Genomic DNA, 17,601 nt, shown 5'->3' with positions numbered 1-17,601 from the left:
TGTTTTTCCCTTTAACATTAATTTTATTGTGTTTTGTACACAATATAGTTCTCAACTTCTTTCCAATATATTGTTATATACATATTATACATGGTTGCTCATACTACAAATTTACAAGGAACAAGCCACGCCTTTTAATATCCTTAAAAAGTAAATTCCCCTCCCGAAATTCCCATCGTGGTGTTATTTTCCTAGCATTATGAAAACATTCTCTGATATGTTTATTGGTGCTCTTTTCTTTTTTTTTTTTAACTCAGGGTGTCTTTGGCCTTTATATAAAGAGTATTGATAGTTTCGTATATTTTGTTAAACATTTAGTCAAATTATTGAAATTATATAGGAAATGCTTTTCTGTGCGAAAATTTTTGTAACTACCCTAAGTTATTGGCCATTAGAGTTAAATAAATAGTTTTTTTAAACTCATGAATGAAGTCTGACGTCAGTTCCGCGTGTCAGTGGCGCCATTGGTGGATCATATCAGAGGCCTACATTTTACTTCCGGGTCCCACAGCAACCATGGCGGTGAGTGCGTGCGCTTTACGCTGTCATTCAAACATTTATTCACTTTTCTGCTCACTTCATACTCTTCGTTACTCACTAACTGTGTAATTCAAATGCAACCTGCAATGTTGGGGAGAAATGTAAAACCGTCCGCCGTGCCGGAAGCTTCCGTTTCGCTCGGTCCGTGTCGTCCTGCATCCCGCTGCCTTTTTTGTCTCACGCGACTAAAAACACCGGATTTTGCTCTTTGCAGGATAAAGAGAAGAAGAAAAAGGAAAGCATCTTCGACCTGTCCAAATACATCGACAAGCCGATCCGTGTGAAGTTTCAAGGGGGACGTGAAGGTGGGGGACGAGCTGCGTTAACGCGTTTTGGTCTTTATTGTCAAGTATTTTCACTCTAAATCTTTTATTGATTTAAGTTTGTTTCCCTCCTCAGCCAGCGGGGTTCTTAAAGGGTTTGATCCTTTGTTGAATCTGGTGCTCGACGGAACAATTGAGTACATGCGTGGTAAGTGAACACAGACCCTCCTCCGGACTGGCTTTACATGAGAATCAGGTTTAATACTGTGGCAAAGACACTGAACCCATTAAACTATTCATAAGGACACACCGACATTTATTGGCGTCTGTTTTGTTTCATTTGATTTCTCTTTGCTTTATTTCCCTCATTTACATTCATAAATGGTTTGTTGTTTTTGTCGTCACTTTGGTGATTAGCAATACATGTCATTTATCATTGGTCATTCATATTTTGGGAACTAAAAGTCATTGTAAACTTACTTAATCATTGCATGCATCACCCTTAATGGTAACTACTCATCTGTGATTAGTTTAGGTAACAGTCTTTAGTAATCAGTTTAAATGGTCGAGCACCTTTGGGGACTTTAATTAAAGTCACACTGTTTCTACTGACCGGTGTCCTTCAGCACTTGGAGCTCATTTGGACCTTTAGTTCAGGGCACCACCTTGATATAAATGCTTCTATTTACCTACCTACATTGGAGGACATTAAAAAAAAAAAAGAAAGTTGAATGTAATACATATGGCAGTCCACATTGATTTATGTACCTTAATGACTCGTGCTGTCTCTATAAATTGCAGTGGTGTTTGAGATGTGCATTGACACGCTCATACGTGTGTGAACATTGAAGTAAATCTCTGTCAGACAAACTTAAACACAAAGTCAATTTTGATGAAGCTGAAATTCTTTGAGAACCAAAGCATTTCATAATGAGGATTTTTGTTTTAAATTGTGCTGCTGTAATTCTTCTTCAGATCCAGATGACCAGCTGAAGCTGACAGAAGATACCCGGCAGCTGGGGTTGGTGGTCTGCAGAGGGACCTCTGTAGTGCTCATCTGTCCTCAGGATGGCATGGAGGCCATACCAAACCCTTTTATACAGCAGCAGGATGGCTAAGCCATAACCAGGGGGAAAACATAACATGCACAGGCTGGGTTATTTTTTTTCTCTCTCGTTTTTTGGTCTTTTATATATTTGTTTTCACTGTCGGCATAGTACATGCTACAAATTATTTGGCAACACTTTTGGATGCATTTCAGTTTTATTTGTCTTTGGTGTGCAAGTATTCAAATATTTGTGTTGTAATGAGCCCACAAGTTTTGGGGGAGTAATAATTGTAAGTTAGGAATACGGAATCCATACGTTGTACTATTCTTTGTTTAATCATTGTTCCAGAGGTTCATTCTTGACCGACTGGAAAGTTCTACCAGTGGTTCAGTGTCCTTCTGGACTCTTTTTGCTCCCGAACTTGTCACCACATTCTCAAATAGTTGAACCAAGAAAAGAAAATGGATGTTGTTTTTGATAAGAAAATAAAGTGAAAATTGAATGCATGCAGGGATTTTTTGTTTTTTCTCTTCTGTTTCTTGACACCAGGCTGAACTCCAGCAATAAACTTGACAGATAAGCAGCCGGTACACTGGTACAGCCAGGATCGCAAACTGCTTGCACTCGGTCATCGCCGCCTCACTTGACCCACAAAACGGCTAAGCGTGACGGGCAGCCAGGTCTCATTACCTTCTGTCGCTCCTGCATACTTATTCATAAAGGGTGCTAAACTAACGTTGGTTAAAAAAAAATATTGAGCTGTTCAACTCATCCTCTCACTGGTTGTAAGTAATCTGTGTGCGCACTCAGTCAAACCGCAGAATAATGTACAGCTCCGCCTTTTCATGCACAAACAGGGATTTGTGGTCTTTGAATACAAGAACAAAGAGTGTAAAACTGACAAACGACACTCGTGACATCAAGTGCTTTATGCAGGGTGGAAGAATAAAGCCTGTTTGCTGTTTGGCTGGGGCTTAGTGTGGACAGCTTTATACAAATAATACATGAACTTTGTTTTTACCAAAGGGAACCCAACTCTTTAAATGCAGTGCTTATTTTTGAGCTGCATTAGAAATTTTAGCCTTTAATTTATTTTTATTTTTAGCTGTATTGGGTACTTTTTTTCCATTTCATTTTTTCAATAGTTTGTTTCTTCACCTCTTTGTTTGCTTGCCTTGTTTCATCTATGACAGGGGTCTGCTCCCTGCAACTCTGGAGCCACATGGCTCCGGCGCAGCTCCGCGAAACTGCCAGAAAATTGCTTTCATTATTTATTTTATGTGCATACCACATAGTGTTTCAAAAATGATCTAATCTCATGTCTAAAAACAGCTAAAGAATGGGAAGTATAGTTCAAACAGCCAGAATAACTTAAAAACAGCTAAAATGACTCAACAAAACAAGAAATAAATGATAAAATCACTAAAAGCAGCTAATCTCGTTAAACTATTTTACCATTAGGAAATGCACAGCTAAAACAACTAAAAAATAGTCGAGATGGCTAAAGCAGCAAAAATCCATGAAAAAAAACAAACATTTGCTAAGACTGGCTACAGAAGAAAAAAATGATGGTAAAGTATATTTAAATGGTCTCTAATAAATGACATGAATGCTTTTTTCCACCGTTTCAGATCATTAGCAGGTTTTGCTGCTGCAGACACATTTTATTTGGTAGAAATTTGCAACAAAAAAAAACCCCGTCTGTTTTGGTCACCAAGGGGGCAGACCCCTGATCTAAGAAAATGGTGTGTCAATAACACAATGATTAGATGAAATGTTGTATTATACAATGTGGGGACAGCTGCAGGGAGCCACTACAGATGAGCTGAACAGTCACATGCGGCTCCAGAGAGTTGCAGACCTCTGGTGTATCAGATGATGGACTGGCCACGTCCAGTGTGAAATGTGTTGGCTAAAACTCGGAATCAATATTCTAAATATAAAGACAGCTCTTTTACTGTCAGCCTAAGTACAGTGAGTCAATACATTGACAGGGAGACACCTGAACCGAGTTAGTTAGAAGAGGAATCCGGTGAAAAGAGCCAGATGTGAGCCCAGACATCTTGAGAGCTCTCTCGAGCCAGGACTGGGGGGCAGAGATCCAGGGGGGCAGATATCCAGGGGGGCAGAGATCCAGGGGGGCAGAGAACCAGGGGGGGCTTTGCTCCTCCTCTGCTGCTCAGTCACTGTGTCACTGGAACACTCCGACTGAGCGCTGAGCTTCACCCATCATTATCTGCGCCCTCCGTCTTTATTTATCACAGGAGCTGATCAGTATTTACCTGGAGACTATGGGAGCTCTGAGGTGACAGTAAAAAGACATTTGCACAGCTGGGTGTGACTGAGGGGATCAAGACGAATGAGAAGAGGGTCGGGAGGGGATTTGTAAAGCCGAGTCCACCCCTTCAAGTAAACACCAAAGGTGGGCGACCCCGCAGGACGCACCGGACACGCCCCGGCACAGGTGAGACTAAAAGCCGACCTGCGGGTGCAGTCGTCCCGGGTTTTTCCTCCGTGTGTCTGTCCCCGTGGAGTTCGTGGTGGATGTCAGCGTTTCAGAGCAATCATTGAAGAAAGAGGTGAGTGAGTCTACCTCCGCAAATAAAGCCCGCTTTGTTCCACGCTGCAGTGAGAGCCGCGCGCTGCACCTGCACCCACCCTGCTTCACTTACACACCTTACAAGACCACTTCTGCTTAAAACAAAAGGGACGTGTTTGTTTTTAACTCTGTCCCCCTTTTCCACCGCAGGACAGTGGCCTCCTGCCTATCTGTTAAGCACACCGGCGAGACTTGAATTTCAGTCAGCAATGATCTATAATGGTTTTGACGTTTCTGTTCAGATTTGATGCGTTTCTAACCTGGAATCCTTCATTCACACGACTCACTGTGTTCAGTTCATTCTTGAAATATTGCTGATCAAATTTATTTAAGGTTTTATTCATTCAGAAGAAAAAAAACAAATCATATGAACTGGAAGTTATATTTTTCTGTTTGGTTTAGAGGATCATAAATTAGATGCAGGCCGTCTGTTGATACTATTGATATGATGCAGTGTTGTATGTTTGTATAGAATGTTTGATTGTACTTGGATTCATTATTTCTGATCATTATTTCTCCACTCAGTATATAAACCAAGAGATCTTTGCAGTCATATCACATTCATTTTATAAGTGTAACTCATACAGTTGTGTATCACATTGAAAGCTTTATCATCTGGATCAATGAATATCATTTGATTTGGGACATTTTCTGTTTTAGGCATTATGGCGCTGGAGACATTTGACAGTGAGCTGTGAAGTTGACGTTTTGAATCCAGCATTGAGATGAAGAAGGAGGGAGGAGAAGGGCCATGGCCTTCCTCAGGCGCTTCGTCTACTCCCTCCACCTCTACCTGCTACAAGAGCATGCTCGTACTCATCCTCTTCTTCTTCCTTGTTATCGGTGTATTCGTGGGCCTTGTTATAGGTGAGTAGGTAAACACTAACATCCTAAAAAGCGCCATTTTATAAAATACATTGGAACATTCATCAATTGTTACTTGTTTTAAATCACATATATATGTTTTATTCAGGTAACCTCTGTAGGACATGTTGGCGTTCTTTAATTATAGATATAGCCTTTGAGTGCAAACCATTTCTTCTCTTGCTTTGGCAGCATATCTTGTGCAGGAGCAGCATCATTTCATGGAGACGGTGGAGCTTAAAGGCCTGAAGTATGACCCAGTTCTACAGGATGAGACCTCTGCTTACTCCATAATGCTGTCCTCAGTTTTAATGTCCAAGGTGAGCTCCCCTTTCCAGAGGAGAGTCCAGCATTTCCTCTCTAATCTTATCATCTGTTTATTAATCCTGTTTTGTTTTATCTTTTTCTATTATTTTCAGATTAAAAACACCTTCACTGCCTCATCTATATCACATCACTATGTTGACTCCAGTATTGTTGCCTATGGGTAAGCACATCTTAAATTGTCTACTTAAAACAAAAACAAAAAATAGAGAGTATGAAGAAAACGTCTTTCTATTCCTCTATCTTGCCAGTAACATCAATGGTGATGTGATGGTGACATTCCGGCTGGTCTTCCTGGTGTCCAAGATCCAGCAGTATTCAGACAACTTTGTTCAGGACTTGCTGAGAGCAGGCCTCAGCTCAGCAATGCATGGCAAACCACTGGTGGTGCCAGGGTTTGGACAGGTCAACACCATCGTTTTACTCGGTAGTAAAGCCATATTATCATCAGCTGATTGACTTCGGTCTGACAAGCTGATGTGTATAATAAGAATAATGAAAAAAAAAGACCCCAGCTGTGCAGTTGGGACTGATGGAAATCGCCGGGTTTAATGGTTTTCTCCTTCGTCCCTAGGAGCCACTGGGAAGTCATTTTATAGTATTGGAGAGGATATGATTGGTAAGACAGCTCACACTTCTTTTTTTTTTCTCACACATGCAAAGTATATAAATGTTACAGCTTCTCTATTGAGGAAAGTGCGTGAAATAATCAAATTTTTGCACGTGTTTGTAACTCTGCAGCTCCATTCTAGCTTTGTTGTGAACAAAACTACAGTCAGCTGCAGCCGTGAATTTTCCACCTAAACATTTAACTGTTAGTTTTAGAGCATTTCCCTGATAATCTAGCCTATTGTAAATCCTTTACGTGTCCAGTAAAGTTTGTAATGTTTCTTTCTTGAGGAAACATCTTGGATTTATCATAAAAAAAGCTATGTAGAGATGATTGGTCTCTTTTAACAAAAGCCAATATTAAAATTTGTGCATACCAAATGAGTTTCCCTTGAAGCGATTCTTGTCTTTTATTTATTTCTCCGATTCATATCATGGCTTCTCGCTTACTGCTGATCTGTTTCTCTCCTCTATAGCCAGGTGTCCTGACAATGCGTTCACCTGTGATAGTGGTGAATGTGTCACCAAAGTAAATCCAGAGTGCGACTTCATCCCCGACTGTGCGGATGGATCTGACGAAGCTCACTGTGGTACGTGTTTCATTAAGCTAGAAATGATAGCGCTGTTCAAAAATGGCTCCAATATTCATAATATCGTTTGTTTATTTGCTCATTCGGAATTTTGAGAGTTTGATCCCCTATCTGTCCACACGTCAAAATGTCCTTGAGCAAGGCACTGAGCCGTACATGGCAGCCCCTCCATTGGTGTGTGGTTGAATGTGGCTAAGACTTTAAAGTGCTTTTGGGAGGCAGCTAAATAAGTGGGAAAACACTATATAAGTATCATCTACTAATATTTGCTCCTGAGCAAAAAATTGCAGGAGAATATAGTGAGGGAGACATTACTGTATATGCCCAGGTACTATAAATTGGGTACTTCCTACTTCTCTAACCCCCTAAGTCATGTCATTTAATACACATCTTCCCACTCAGCATGTGGTATGCGTCCTGCCATGGGGAGTCGTGTGGTGGGCGGAGAAGATGCTCGTCAAGGTGAACTGCCTTGGCAAGTCAGTCTGAGGCTTCATGGACAGCACCTCTGTGGAGCCTCCATCATCAACGAACGCTGGCTTGTCAGTGCAGCGCACTGCTTTGAGAGGTGGGCCGCAATGCTACGCTTCTTCTCTAATCTTTCTTGGTGTTTTCTGAGAATTGTCAATCGTGTTTTCACTCAAATTCACAATATGAACCTAGAATTAATCAGCATTATGGGTGTCCAAACTTAATTTGATCATGTGAAATTGTCCAACCGTCCGTATCCCATGATTACCTTTTTTTAAACAAGAAAACATTGTATTTTAGTATTTGGTGACTCTTCAATTTTTGTTCTCCCAGAGACTTACAGGTTATCCAGAGATATTGAATTGTCTTCTTTGGTAATGTTAGTTGCATAACATGGAATTAAGTGTGACAGACAACAGAAGCTTTGATTGGTGCGAAAAATACATAATGTGCATGTCTGTTGCACAATGGTTGTACTAACTCATTGGTTTAAAAAAAGAAAATGGCATGTTGCCTTTACTTATTTTGTTTGTGCCGAAAGATATAACATTTATAAAATAAGACACTGGGCTGTGATTGGCACTTGGTCAAGAGTTTGGTTCTGCCTGATCTCTTAGGAAGCGACTGATGATTAAATCAGTACGTTTTTTCCCTCTTCCTTTTCCTCCAAATTTCACTTTCTTTATTTTTGTCGCTATTTTTGTAGGGATCATTATTTTAGGTTGAATTTATTTATGTTTTTTTAATTTTAATTTTGTTTTTTGAGACATTTATTTAGACATACAGTTGAGCTATTTGACCTGCTCATATAATTAAATGTAACCACATCTGCTTCTGTATCACGTGTGATAGACCGATAGTTGATATTTGTATCCCCTCTCCTTTCTGGATTTAGGGAAAACAACCCCAAAAACTGGAAAGCCTTGGTTGGAGCAAGACTTGTGAGCGGCGAGGAGTCTGAGTCCAAAATGTTCAACGTGAAGTCGTTAGTTTTATCTCCTGAGTATAACTCCATGACCAACGACAATGACGTGAGCGTGCTGGAGCTGGAGACTCCGATTACCTTCGGCTCTTACATCCAGCCCATATGCCTGCCCTCCCTGTCTCACGTTTTTGCCCCTGGGCAGAGCTGCATGGTGTCAGGATGGGGCGCACTCACCCAGTTTGATTGTGAGTGTACACACAATCTCTGTACATTAACACTTCAAGTGAATAATCAGAAGTTTACAGACGGACATCATTACATGAGCAGAGTGATGTAGTTAATTTATCAAAGTAAATTCACCAGTTGCTGTATGTACTGTAGAGCTCATCTTAAAGATAATGTGTTCCATGAGAAACTTTGTATGATTTCACAATATAAAGATCTTTTAGGACTATAGTTGAATTGCATGTTGATATATGATCAGTGGGTGTAATGAGTGAATCATTTGTCGTGTTCTCCGCCGCTGTTCAGTTGATGGGGCCGCCATACTTCAGAAAGCAGTGGTGAAAATCATTGACACCAAGGTGTGCAATAAATCGTCTGTGTACAGAGGAGCTGTTACCCACAGCATGATGTGTGCTGGATTCCTGCAGGGCAAGGTGGACTCATGTCGGGTCAGTATTTAATTTATTTTGAAGGTTTGTGTCAGTTGAAAGCAACCAGCTATATTTCTACATCGTGATAATATGACCCAGTCGCTGTATTGTTTGCTCCCTTTTTTTCTCTCTCTCACACACACACACACACACACACACACACACACACACACACACACACACACACACACACACACACACAATATGTTTATTTGTTCCCATTCCACTTAGAGACTTTCAGTGAAGTGATTAATTGTTTCACCTTTCATTATGATTATGATTATCTCTTTAATCTCAATTACTTCTTTTAAAATAAATCATTCTGGGAAAAGGCATCCCTGTGATCCACAAACTTTTAAAGTCATCAAATTTTCACTGGATTTATTAGAATGTGAATTGTTAAAAGAATCATTGGTTATGTGTATCATGTGCAGGGCGACTCTGGAGGGCCTCTAGTGTGTCAAGGGGCCCCAGGACGCTTCTTCTTGGCTGGGGTGGTGAGCTGGGGTGTGGGCTGTGCCCAGATCAACAAACCTGGGGTTTATTCCCGGATCACCAGGCTCCGCAGCTGGATCCTAAGACACGCCGATCCCAGCGTGATCTATGATTACAACCCGCATGTGTCTTCTCTTGCGGTTCCAGTGACAGAGAAGACCCCCAATGACCCACTAACACCCAGGACTGTGATCCTAGAGGTGTCCCCAGCACTTCAACTATCTGGTAATGACATCCCGAAAACTATTCCATTACATATGACAAAGTGATTATATCAGTTAGATACAGTATCAACCATTTGTTTATTCTGTCCAGTAGTTCTACCAGTGGTGAATTGCAGTGGAAACTTTCAATGTGGCTCCGATATGTGCATCAGCAAGCTTAACCCAGAGTGTGACAGTGTTCCTGACTGCCCAAATGGGGCCGATGAAAGAAACTGTGGTAAGGAGAAATGCATGGACAGTTTATTCTGGTTTTAAAGAAAGTGTTTCTGAGCTGTGCTTTGGTTTCAGACTGCGGTATGCGTCCTGCATTGGGCTCCCATAGGATTGTAGGTGGAGTGACGGCTCGTCGGGGAGAATGGCCTTGGATCGGCAGCCTTCACTACCAAAGACTTCATCGCTGTGGTGCAACACTCATTCACAGTAGATGGTTGCTGACTGCAGCCCACTGCTTCAAAAGGTAATGTGTTCAGGTACATTCACATATACATAGTGACAAAAGTCACTTATATTCCTTTACTCATTGTACTGACCTTGAATTGTCTTATAACTCACACCCAGTGACTCCAGTCCCACTCACTGGGCTGTAAGTCTGGGATCTGTGCTGCGATCTGGACTTGGAGCCCTTGTTATTCCAATTCAGAGAGTGATTCTCCACCCCACTTTCAATGGCACCAACATGGATCACGATGTGGCTCTGCTGGAGCTGGCAGTCCCAGCGCCCACGTCTTACACCATCCAGGCTGTCTGTCTTCCCTCACCCGTGCATCATTTCTTGACAAACACAGAGTGCTACATCACAGGCTGGGGATCCATGAGAGAAGGAGGTAAAGAAATGAAATGTAGACCTACACCAACAGCAAGGCAGAATGAATGAGATTACAGCAAAATGGGAAATTGTAACATTCTTTACATGCCTTTCAGGCTTTATAAAGTAAAGAACATTATTAGTGACTATAGCTGAGAAATAAATGATCTATTTCTAAATATATCATGATAGACATATAGGAAACGTGAAGTTATGCCAAACATTTCCTTTTATATTAAAATCACCGGGGTTTTTATGAATAAAAAAGCAATAACGTCTACATTTTCAATGAAAGTCGTGGCACTTCACATTTAAACACATTCATATTATGAAAATAGTTAAATTTTCACAGTTTTCAAACTTTCATTTCTCTCTCAAAGTCTGGCAGATTCTTTTATTTCTATCTATTAAGGTAATCACCGCTTCCCGCCTTATCACGATAATGACGGTGAATGGACCTTAGTCTGGTCATAAAAGCAACAGAGGATAATCCAAAGTTTAGTGTTTAGAATTAGTCTTTGTGAATATGCTACTACTCTAATCAAATTGTTTATTTGCGCAGGTTCATTAACTAACCTCCTACAGAAAGCTGCAGTGAACATCATAGACCAGAGAGAGTGTCAGCAGTCCTATGGAAATGCACTGTCGTCCAACATGATGTGTGCTGGACTGATGGGGGGAGGCAGAGACACCTGCTTGGTAAAAATGCTGCACTGACACGAGATTTCTTTGTTTCCAGCCTGGAATTGTTCTGGACATCTGGGTAGTGAAATCCTGAGCAGGATGATTGTGGTTCAAGTTTCCACCAATGCTTCGAAATACTAGTTAATCTGCAATGAAAAATATAATCCAGTTCATGGTTAACCAAGTCAGAGCAACCTAAATCTTTTCCTTTTTCCAAAAACATGAGGCAAATGGATAAATAAGAGTATAAAACCACCTATTCGACATTGTAATAGTGAAAAAAACAAAACATAATTGTGGGTTTGGATGTCTATAAATGAGAATTGCTTATCTGACGGTTAAGAACACTTTGTTTCCTAAAACAGCTCTCTCTCACCCCCTCCATAATCTTCTTATGTAAGGAAACCCCACTGCATTCCTGTCTCGGTCAAAGCGCCTGGTATCTCAACTTCAATCCAAGTGACATTCTCTTTGTACTTGCTAGGCCTTTACTGCTTTCACGCTCCTTGATCGACATCCACAACAATAAAGTAATTATGCTGGCTGCGACATAATCACTGCACTGTTTATCTTTTAAATATGTAGGGAGACTCCGGCGGGCCGCTGACTTGTCGTCAGCCCTCTGGCCAGTGGTTCATTGCTGGAGTGACTAGCTGGGGACATGGATGTGGACGGATTGGCTTTCCAGGGGTCTACACCCGCGTGACATCCGTCAGGAAATGGATATCGACATTTGTGCCTTTTTAAAGGAGAAACAAATAAGGCAACTATGCCTTCAAAGAAACCACAATCAAGGGATTTTATTGACGCTGTTTCCTCTACAAAACTGTACTGTACATGGACCTAAGTCATACTTACACATACTCAGTTTACACAGTCTTGACCGGTGTGAATTTCTGGTCTTGGGTGCTGCTTGTAACTCTGTGCAATCTACTGAAACTGAACTGGAACCATCATATGGCGACATATACTGCTGAAATTACACTTTAACAAAAAACAGTGTTTGGGCCTTCTTCTTACACGTCCATGTCAAAGTATTTATTGCGGTTATTTATTTTTATATCTGGTAAATATAGTTTTTTTTTTTTTTTTTCTTAGTTTGCATGAGGCTCTGACTAAATGGGGTTAACTTTTGGGTATATTTTACTATTATTGTCTTTTAAAACAGGACAAATGAATCAGCTTAAACAGCTTGCATATTTGAACTTGGCAAAGAAATTAGAGCTCTTTTGTTGGGAAATACATACTTGTTTATTTAAAACTCAAGAAGAACCTGTTTGATGACATTTATTGGATTTTCATGAAAAAAAAAAAAAAAAAAAGATGGACAGTCACATGTGAAATCCTACTGCAGCTTATGTTCACAGGCTTTTTGTCAGCTTGAAGTGCCTCACACCAGCCCACCGTAGAGAAGAAACGCAGTAAGGTTTCTACATAACTAACAAACTGCTTGCACAAAGCTGAGAATAGTGCAGTAACCCACCAGAAGCAAGACAAACCCCTGCTGAAACGAGCCCACGACTGCGGAGGGCAGCAGATAAGAGTGACGACTAGAAAACATGCCAGACAAAACAGTTTTGTTCTCCAGGTGCACTTCGATATAGGGCTGTTTAGAGGCCTGTGAATGTCACATGTTCGACTATGAAAACACAAAATTGATCCTCGAGTCTTCCTGATGGTTTAAAGTAGGTCTCTCAGTCATGTCCTGTGATGGCTCCAGTTGTGCTGCTTTTTTTTGCAAGTATGTTCATGCTGAAATGAGTCTGCTTTAATAAGCAAGTGTGGTGACTGGTGGTAGATCATGTAGTAATGATAGTGAAGAAGCATTTGATACAAGGAACGTGTCCCAACAACTTATTAAAATGTTACTCTAAATGATTCACGATTGTGATACTGCAGTGACTTTTTCTTTCGGAGCTGCTTTCCCATTTTGGAAGACAGAAACTGAACCCCCAACAGGACACCAACTACACCTACTTATAAACCTCCACACTTCATTGAAAATGTTCAATCAAACTGACCAGAACATGAAGACTGTTTGTTTTAACAAAATTAACACACGTATATTTAAACTGTCAGTGAGCTACGCCACGGAGAAGAGAGACATTTCCACAGAAATGCTGTTTGGCTCGAGTCCACAGGCTTTGCTTGCCTGTCTGTTTGTGAGGTATTATGACAGAAGATGATGATGTGGCGGTGCCAGGATGCACCCTTGCACAGCTCGTGACCTCCAGTGGTGCCCTGCAGTGGTCCTGACTGTGAGCAGCAGCCTGGCGGAGGGAAGGACGCGCAGAGGGGTGTTCACATGCGAGCTCTTTCCTTCTGCAGTCTGGAGTTGTATGTTCGGGAAACTGTGTTCCAGGCATCCATATACCGGTCCATACACATGGCAATGCATTTCTGAGGAGGAAAAATTATCCGGTTAGCAATAACAAAAGGAAGAACTAACCAAAGCAGATCTGCCAAATTTCTTTGGGGGAATAAAATATAACAAATATTTTATTTTCTTAAAATAAGGTCTAACCAAATATATACCTATTCCACTTTTGTACATGGGCCCCTACTGATAGGCCTAAAAGAAATATTGCTGATGGGCCAACATTTCAACACCATGAAAACCAGCAAAGCCCCTGTCTATTTACCTGTATATTGTTTTGTTTTTTTCATTTGTTACCCCAATAACATACAATTCTGCTTTGGGTGGTCTACAAGGTCAACATGTAGTCCAACAGTTTGGAAGTCCAGCAAAGGATAAAGTCAACATCTGCCCATCTGCATTGGCAGAGACTAATGGGGATCCTTAAAAAAAAGAAATAATAAAGAAATAATCGCAACGACAGAATAACATTGAAAGCCACACCACTCACACTCATGGTTCTAAAAAACCCAAACTCCCGCATGGAGGTGCCAATTAGATTATATTGCCGCTACAGCAATGGGCCGGCCAGCAGCCTTTGCTGGGACGGAAAGGAGTCGCCGCCCCCCTCTCTCCCTCCTCACTTATGCTGTGTTTTTTGTAAAGGGAAACTTCAATGCGGGCCAAAAGTTTTATTGAAAAGTGACGCAGTGATGAAATCGCTGTTGGAAGCTTTTTATATCTATCTGGCCACCGTATTCCAGTGGTCGGGATCCTTAAGTGCTATGTGGGGAGACGAGGTTTCTAGTTCAAACTGTTGCAGGATTTCATTTATTTATGTTTGGTTTATTTTACAGAGGCGGTTTTGTTGATTCTGTTTTGGATCGGTTATTCCACAGTCATTTAATTTATGTCTCGAGGGTTTCGCAGCTCCCAGTGTGTTCTGTTCAGTGGGAAACGGGTCCAAATGGCTCTTTGAGTGTTGAAGGCTGCCGACTCCAGCAGTAGATAAATCAACTGCTATGTTATTTTGCTGTGAGTGTTTCCAAGTTATGACACTGTGTAGAAACATGATCAATAGCTGAGAGCAATCTTGAATCAATATTGAACGAGTTAATCTAAAATCTACATATCAGATTTATAAATACATCCTGTGTGATAGCTAACAGAGGTCACCCAGTGTTATCAAACTACATTCTCACCTTGGTGCAGCACTCCATAAAAACTATTTCAATATGGCATTCCCTTGTATATTTCTTTGTGTTGTGATTGATTGATTTACACAATCAAATTTAGCTTTTGGTGGCCATGCGGTAAATAGGACATGGGTTTGCAGGAACAATAAAATTCACAGCGTTTCACTTGCCTGCTCGGAGTTGTCCAGTGTGCTTCCTGGTTTACCTATGCACTTCTTAAAGCATTTGTCAGTCATTCTCTGAAAGAAACACAAAAACATGTTCAAAGTCGGTTTCGACACTCGATTTTCAAAAATAACAAATTCATTATTAGTCATTTCACTGCTTGGGGCACACATGGTTTTAATGATTCTAATTATTCCATAGAGTTTCATTGCTATATCTAAATGTAAAATGTCACAATTCACTTCCAAAGTATGGGGTGTAGCATGTAAAACCAAGAACCCATGAAGAATTCAAAGACGAGAGGACGAGAAGACGCATTTGACATTTCAGAAAACAATTTTCAAAGTGGTTAGTAAATTCCCCAGTCGACTAAACATTGCAGGCCAGGTTTATGAATAAGATTGGTCAATCTTTAATTAAACTCGGCAAAATGCAAGTGGTTGAATGGTCCTTGCGTATGTAAGTGACAGTGTGCTAAAAGTCAATCATTGAGTATTGCAACCATTAAATTCTGTCATTAAACCCAGTGAGGAGACACTGGAGTTCCCTCCAGGTCAGGCTTGCCCCTGCCTGCTGCCTCCAGGTCAGTGTTGCCCCTGCCTGCTGCCTCCAGGTCAGTCTTGCCCCTGCCTGCTGCCTCCAGGTCAGTCTTGCCCCTGCCTGCTGCCTCCATTGAGTTACCTGCAGGAGCTCCTGAGCGTTAGCCACCGCGATTTGGACCTTGACCTGCTCCATAATGGTACCAGTGTCCATTTTACCCCCGGATCCTCCAGCGGAGAAGTCTGAACCGAATCCGTCCATTTGTTCTGGAGTTGGTGCCAAATTACGGCTTCACGACGCTTTTGGAGACACACGTGTGTTCTACCGCTGCTAGCTGAGGCTAACGACAGCTTCAATGTCCTTGACTGGAGCAAGCGCGCTGACGTCATTTCCGTACAGTAGCGATGGGCTGATGGGAAATGTAGTTTTAATACAGTTTGTGAGGAAACGATTATAAAAGGTGTTTAAAGCAGGGATACATGTATAAGAGTCAACTTTTAATCACATTTACACTAGGCACAAATGCAACATATTTGATTTGCAATTTCACATTGATTTTTATTGCTCTGTGCTGGACCAGCAAGAATTTCACTACTTTTGACATAATAAGCAAGCTCTTCATTGTGGTACGTGTGTAGAAACGACTAATAGAATATTGTCTGAAATTGAATGGAAATTGACCCCCAGCCACCACTGTCTGAGTGTTAACTTCAATACAGTGACTTTATAAACCACACTGCAACAAGCAACAGAAGTGTTGCATGTCTTGCATTTTTTAGATTGAGAGGCCCCCAGTGATGAAAAGCATTGTGCTTTAAAACAGTTAGTGAATAGAGAGCACGATTAAGATTGCACTTTTATAAACACACTTGTGTTCAAACACAAGCAGATGTTGTTGTTTTTTTTGTCAACATCAACACTTTAGAATGTAGATGGAGCAGTTTTTAGGGAACTGAACATTTATGGATCTGTCAGCAGACGTGGTGTACATGTGAATGAATGAAAAACAGCTCTCATTCTTTATGTTCTGGCCTGTTGTGGTGAGAGAAGAGGGGCTGCAACTTGTTTGGATGGGTTCATAGTGTCTGTTATAATGCCGCTGTTTTGTATAGTGAGGCTGTCAGAAATGGTCGACAAATATCCCCTATATCAGGAGTAAACACAGATACATAGATACACAGGTAAACCTCTAGTACATATTCAGGTTGGTTATAGTAATAGTAACTCTATTAGAATTATGTTGGTGGTGGACCTCACTTCTTTCACTTGGTACACATTGTACAACAAAAAGAGAGAGAATCGTGGTATTGACACCGTGAAAAAACTGCAACATATTTAATAAATATAATTGAAATGATTCATTCATGCTGATAGCAGTGTACTAACCTACCGATATTACACAATAATTCACCCAAGTGGAAACAAGTAGTAGGTCCACCTGAAGGTGGCGCCATGGGTAAAGTAAAGTGAACAGACAAAGTCAGCAACATAAGTACCTCAGCTATTTTTTAGTGAATTTGTTTTTCAGGCGACCATTCAAATGTAAAAAAAACAACAACAAAAAATCTAAACAAAACAAAGCAAACAGGTTGAACTTGTTGATCGGTGTGGCCTTTCGATGAGTATAATTGTATAATACAATATTTATTTCTGAACAACTATGTTGTGTTTGTTGTCTGAAACAATGCACAAGAACTACCATGCCCACAGCATGCAGAGTCAGACAGCAGGTATTAAACTGATATTTGCCATGTGGTAATATGTTACTTTGGACATCGTCCTTAAATGAATGTAATCTGTCTTTTTTATATATATTTTTTTTACATCTAACGTGATCAAGTGGCACTCATCATCTGCCGTTGCTGTATTTGTGTGGTGTTTTTCAACCTGTTTTCATGAGTGGAAACTAGAGAATCACTTGAAGGCAAGCCAGCGACAGAAATGGAAACTCATAAGTAAAATTGTTTTGTTTATTGTTGAGGCCTTGGGGTGAAGATTACCCCCCCCCCCCCCCCCCCATGTTTCAGACGTGATGACCTCACAGAGGAGACCACCTGCTCGGACTGAACAAATATCCAGTACAGTGAGTCTGCAGCCAACAATAGAGTGACGGTTGCTGTCATCTGAATGGACATTCAGTGGTTTATGTCGGTGCTGGGGGCATTGGTGAGGAATTGTAGGGGGTCTGATTAGTGGCGTGCCTTCCCAGAAGTAATTAATGATTGGTTAGACAATGCTTGCGATCA

The 17,601-nt window shown here is 41.0% G+C and overlaps 3 protein-coding genes across 3 annotated transcripts; 2 read left to right on the top strand and 1 right to left on the bottom strand.

The window, feature by feature from the left end:
• Positions 1 to 460: 460 nt before the first annotated feature.
• Positions 461 to 2,365, top strand: lsm7 (LSM7 homolog, U6 small nuclear RNA and mRNA degradation associated). The gene is made up of 4 exons (XM_080472627.1): positions 461 to 522; positions 755 to 845; positions 940 to 1,011; positions 1,779 to 2,365. Exons 1-4 carry the CDS (start codon positions 517 to 519, stop codon positions 1,919 to 1,921), a joined length of 312 nt encoding a protein of 103 aa, XP_080328753.1. The 5' UTR covers positions 461 to 516; the 3' UTR covers positions 1,922 to 2,365.
• Positions 2,366 to 5,176: 2,811 nt separating this feature from the next.
• Positions 5,177 to 11,845, top strand: tmprss9 (transmembrane serine protease 9; the record flags this gene model as incomplete). Its single annotated transcript, XM_080473091.1, has 15 exons — positions 5,177 to 5,318; positions 5,508 to 5,635; positions 5,735 to 5,802; positions 5,891 to 6,066; positions 6,214 to 6,258; positions 6,725 to 6,838; positions 7,241 to 7,406; positions 8,205 to 8,479; positions 8,766 to 8,908; positions 9,325 to 9,610; positions 9,701 to 9,826; positions 9,898 to 10,066; positions 10,168 to 10,433; positions 10,977 to 11,113; positions 11,684 to 11,845. The coding sequence occupies 15 exons, from the start codon at positions 5,177 to 5,179 to the stop codon at positions 11,843 to 11,845; spliced, it is 2,403 nt and encodes an 800-aa protein (XP_080329217.1).
• Positions 11,846 to 11,874: 29 nt separating this feature from the next.
• timm13 (translocase of inner mitochondrial membrane 13 homolog (yeast)) lies at positions 11,875 to 15,736 on the bottom strand. The gene is made up of 3 exons (XM_080472808.1): positions 15,497 to 15,736; positions 14,821 to 14,889; positions 11,875 to 13,498 (listed from the first exon to the last, which is right to left on the bottom strand). Exons 1-3 carry the CDS (start codon positions 15,614 to 15,616, stop codon positions 13,400 to 13,402), a joined length of 288 nt encoding a protein of 95 aa, XP_080328934.1. The 5' UTR covers positions 15,617 to 15,736; the 3' UTR covers positions 11,875 to 13,399.
• Positions 15,737 to 17,601: the final 1,865 nt, after the last annotated feature.

The sequence above is a fragment of the Lipophrys pholis genome (assembly GCF_963383615.2).
Source record: "Lipophrys pholis genome assembly, chromosome: 10".
NCBI lineage: Eukaryota > Metazoa > Chordata > Actinopteri > Blenniiformes > Blenniidae > Lipophrys > Lipophrys pholis.
The sequence above is the reverse complement of the archived record's forward strand: the minus strand, read 5'-3'. Positions and strand labels throughout refer to the sequence as shown.

Excerpts from the sequence above, each read along its gene's own strand:
- lsm7 (XM_080472627.1), top strand. Across the intron at positions 846-939 it reads GTTTCAAGGGGGACGTGAAG|CCAGCGGGGTTCTTAAAGGG; the intron begins GTGGGGGACGAG and ends TTCCCTCCTCAG. Across the intron at positions 1,012-1,778 it reads AACAATTGAGTACATGCGTG|ATCCAGATGACCAGCTGAAG; the intron begins GTAAGTGAACAC and ends ATTCTTCTTCAG.
- timm13 (XM_080472808.1), bottom strand. The coding sequence starts at position 15,616 with ATGGACGGATTCGGTTCAGACTTCTCCGCTGGAGGATCCGGGGGTAAA. Across the intron at positions 14,890-15,496 it reads ACGCTCAGGAGCTCCTGCAG|AGAATGACTGACAAATGCTT; the intron begins GTAACTCAATGG and ends TGTTTCTTTCAG. Across the intron at positions 13,499-14,820 it reads CACTGGACAACTCCGAGCAG|AAATGCATTGCCATGTGTAT; the intron begins GCAAGTGAAACG and ends TTTCCTCCTCAG.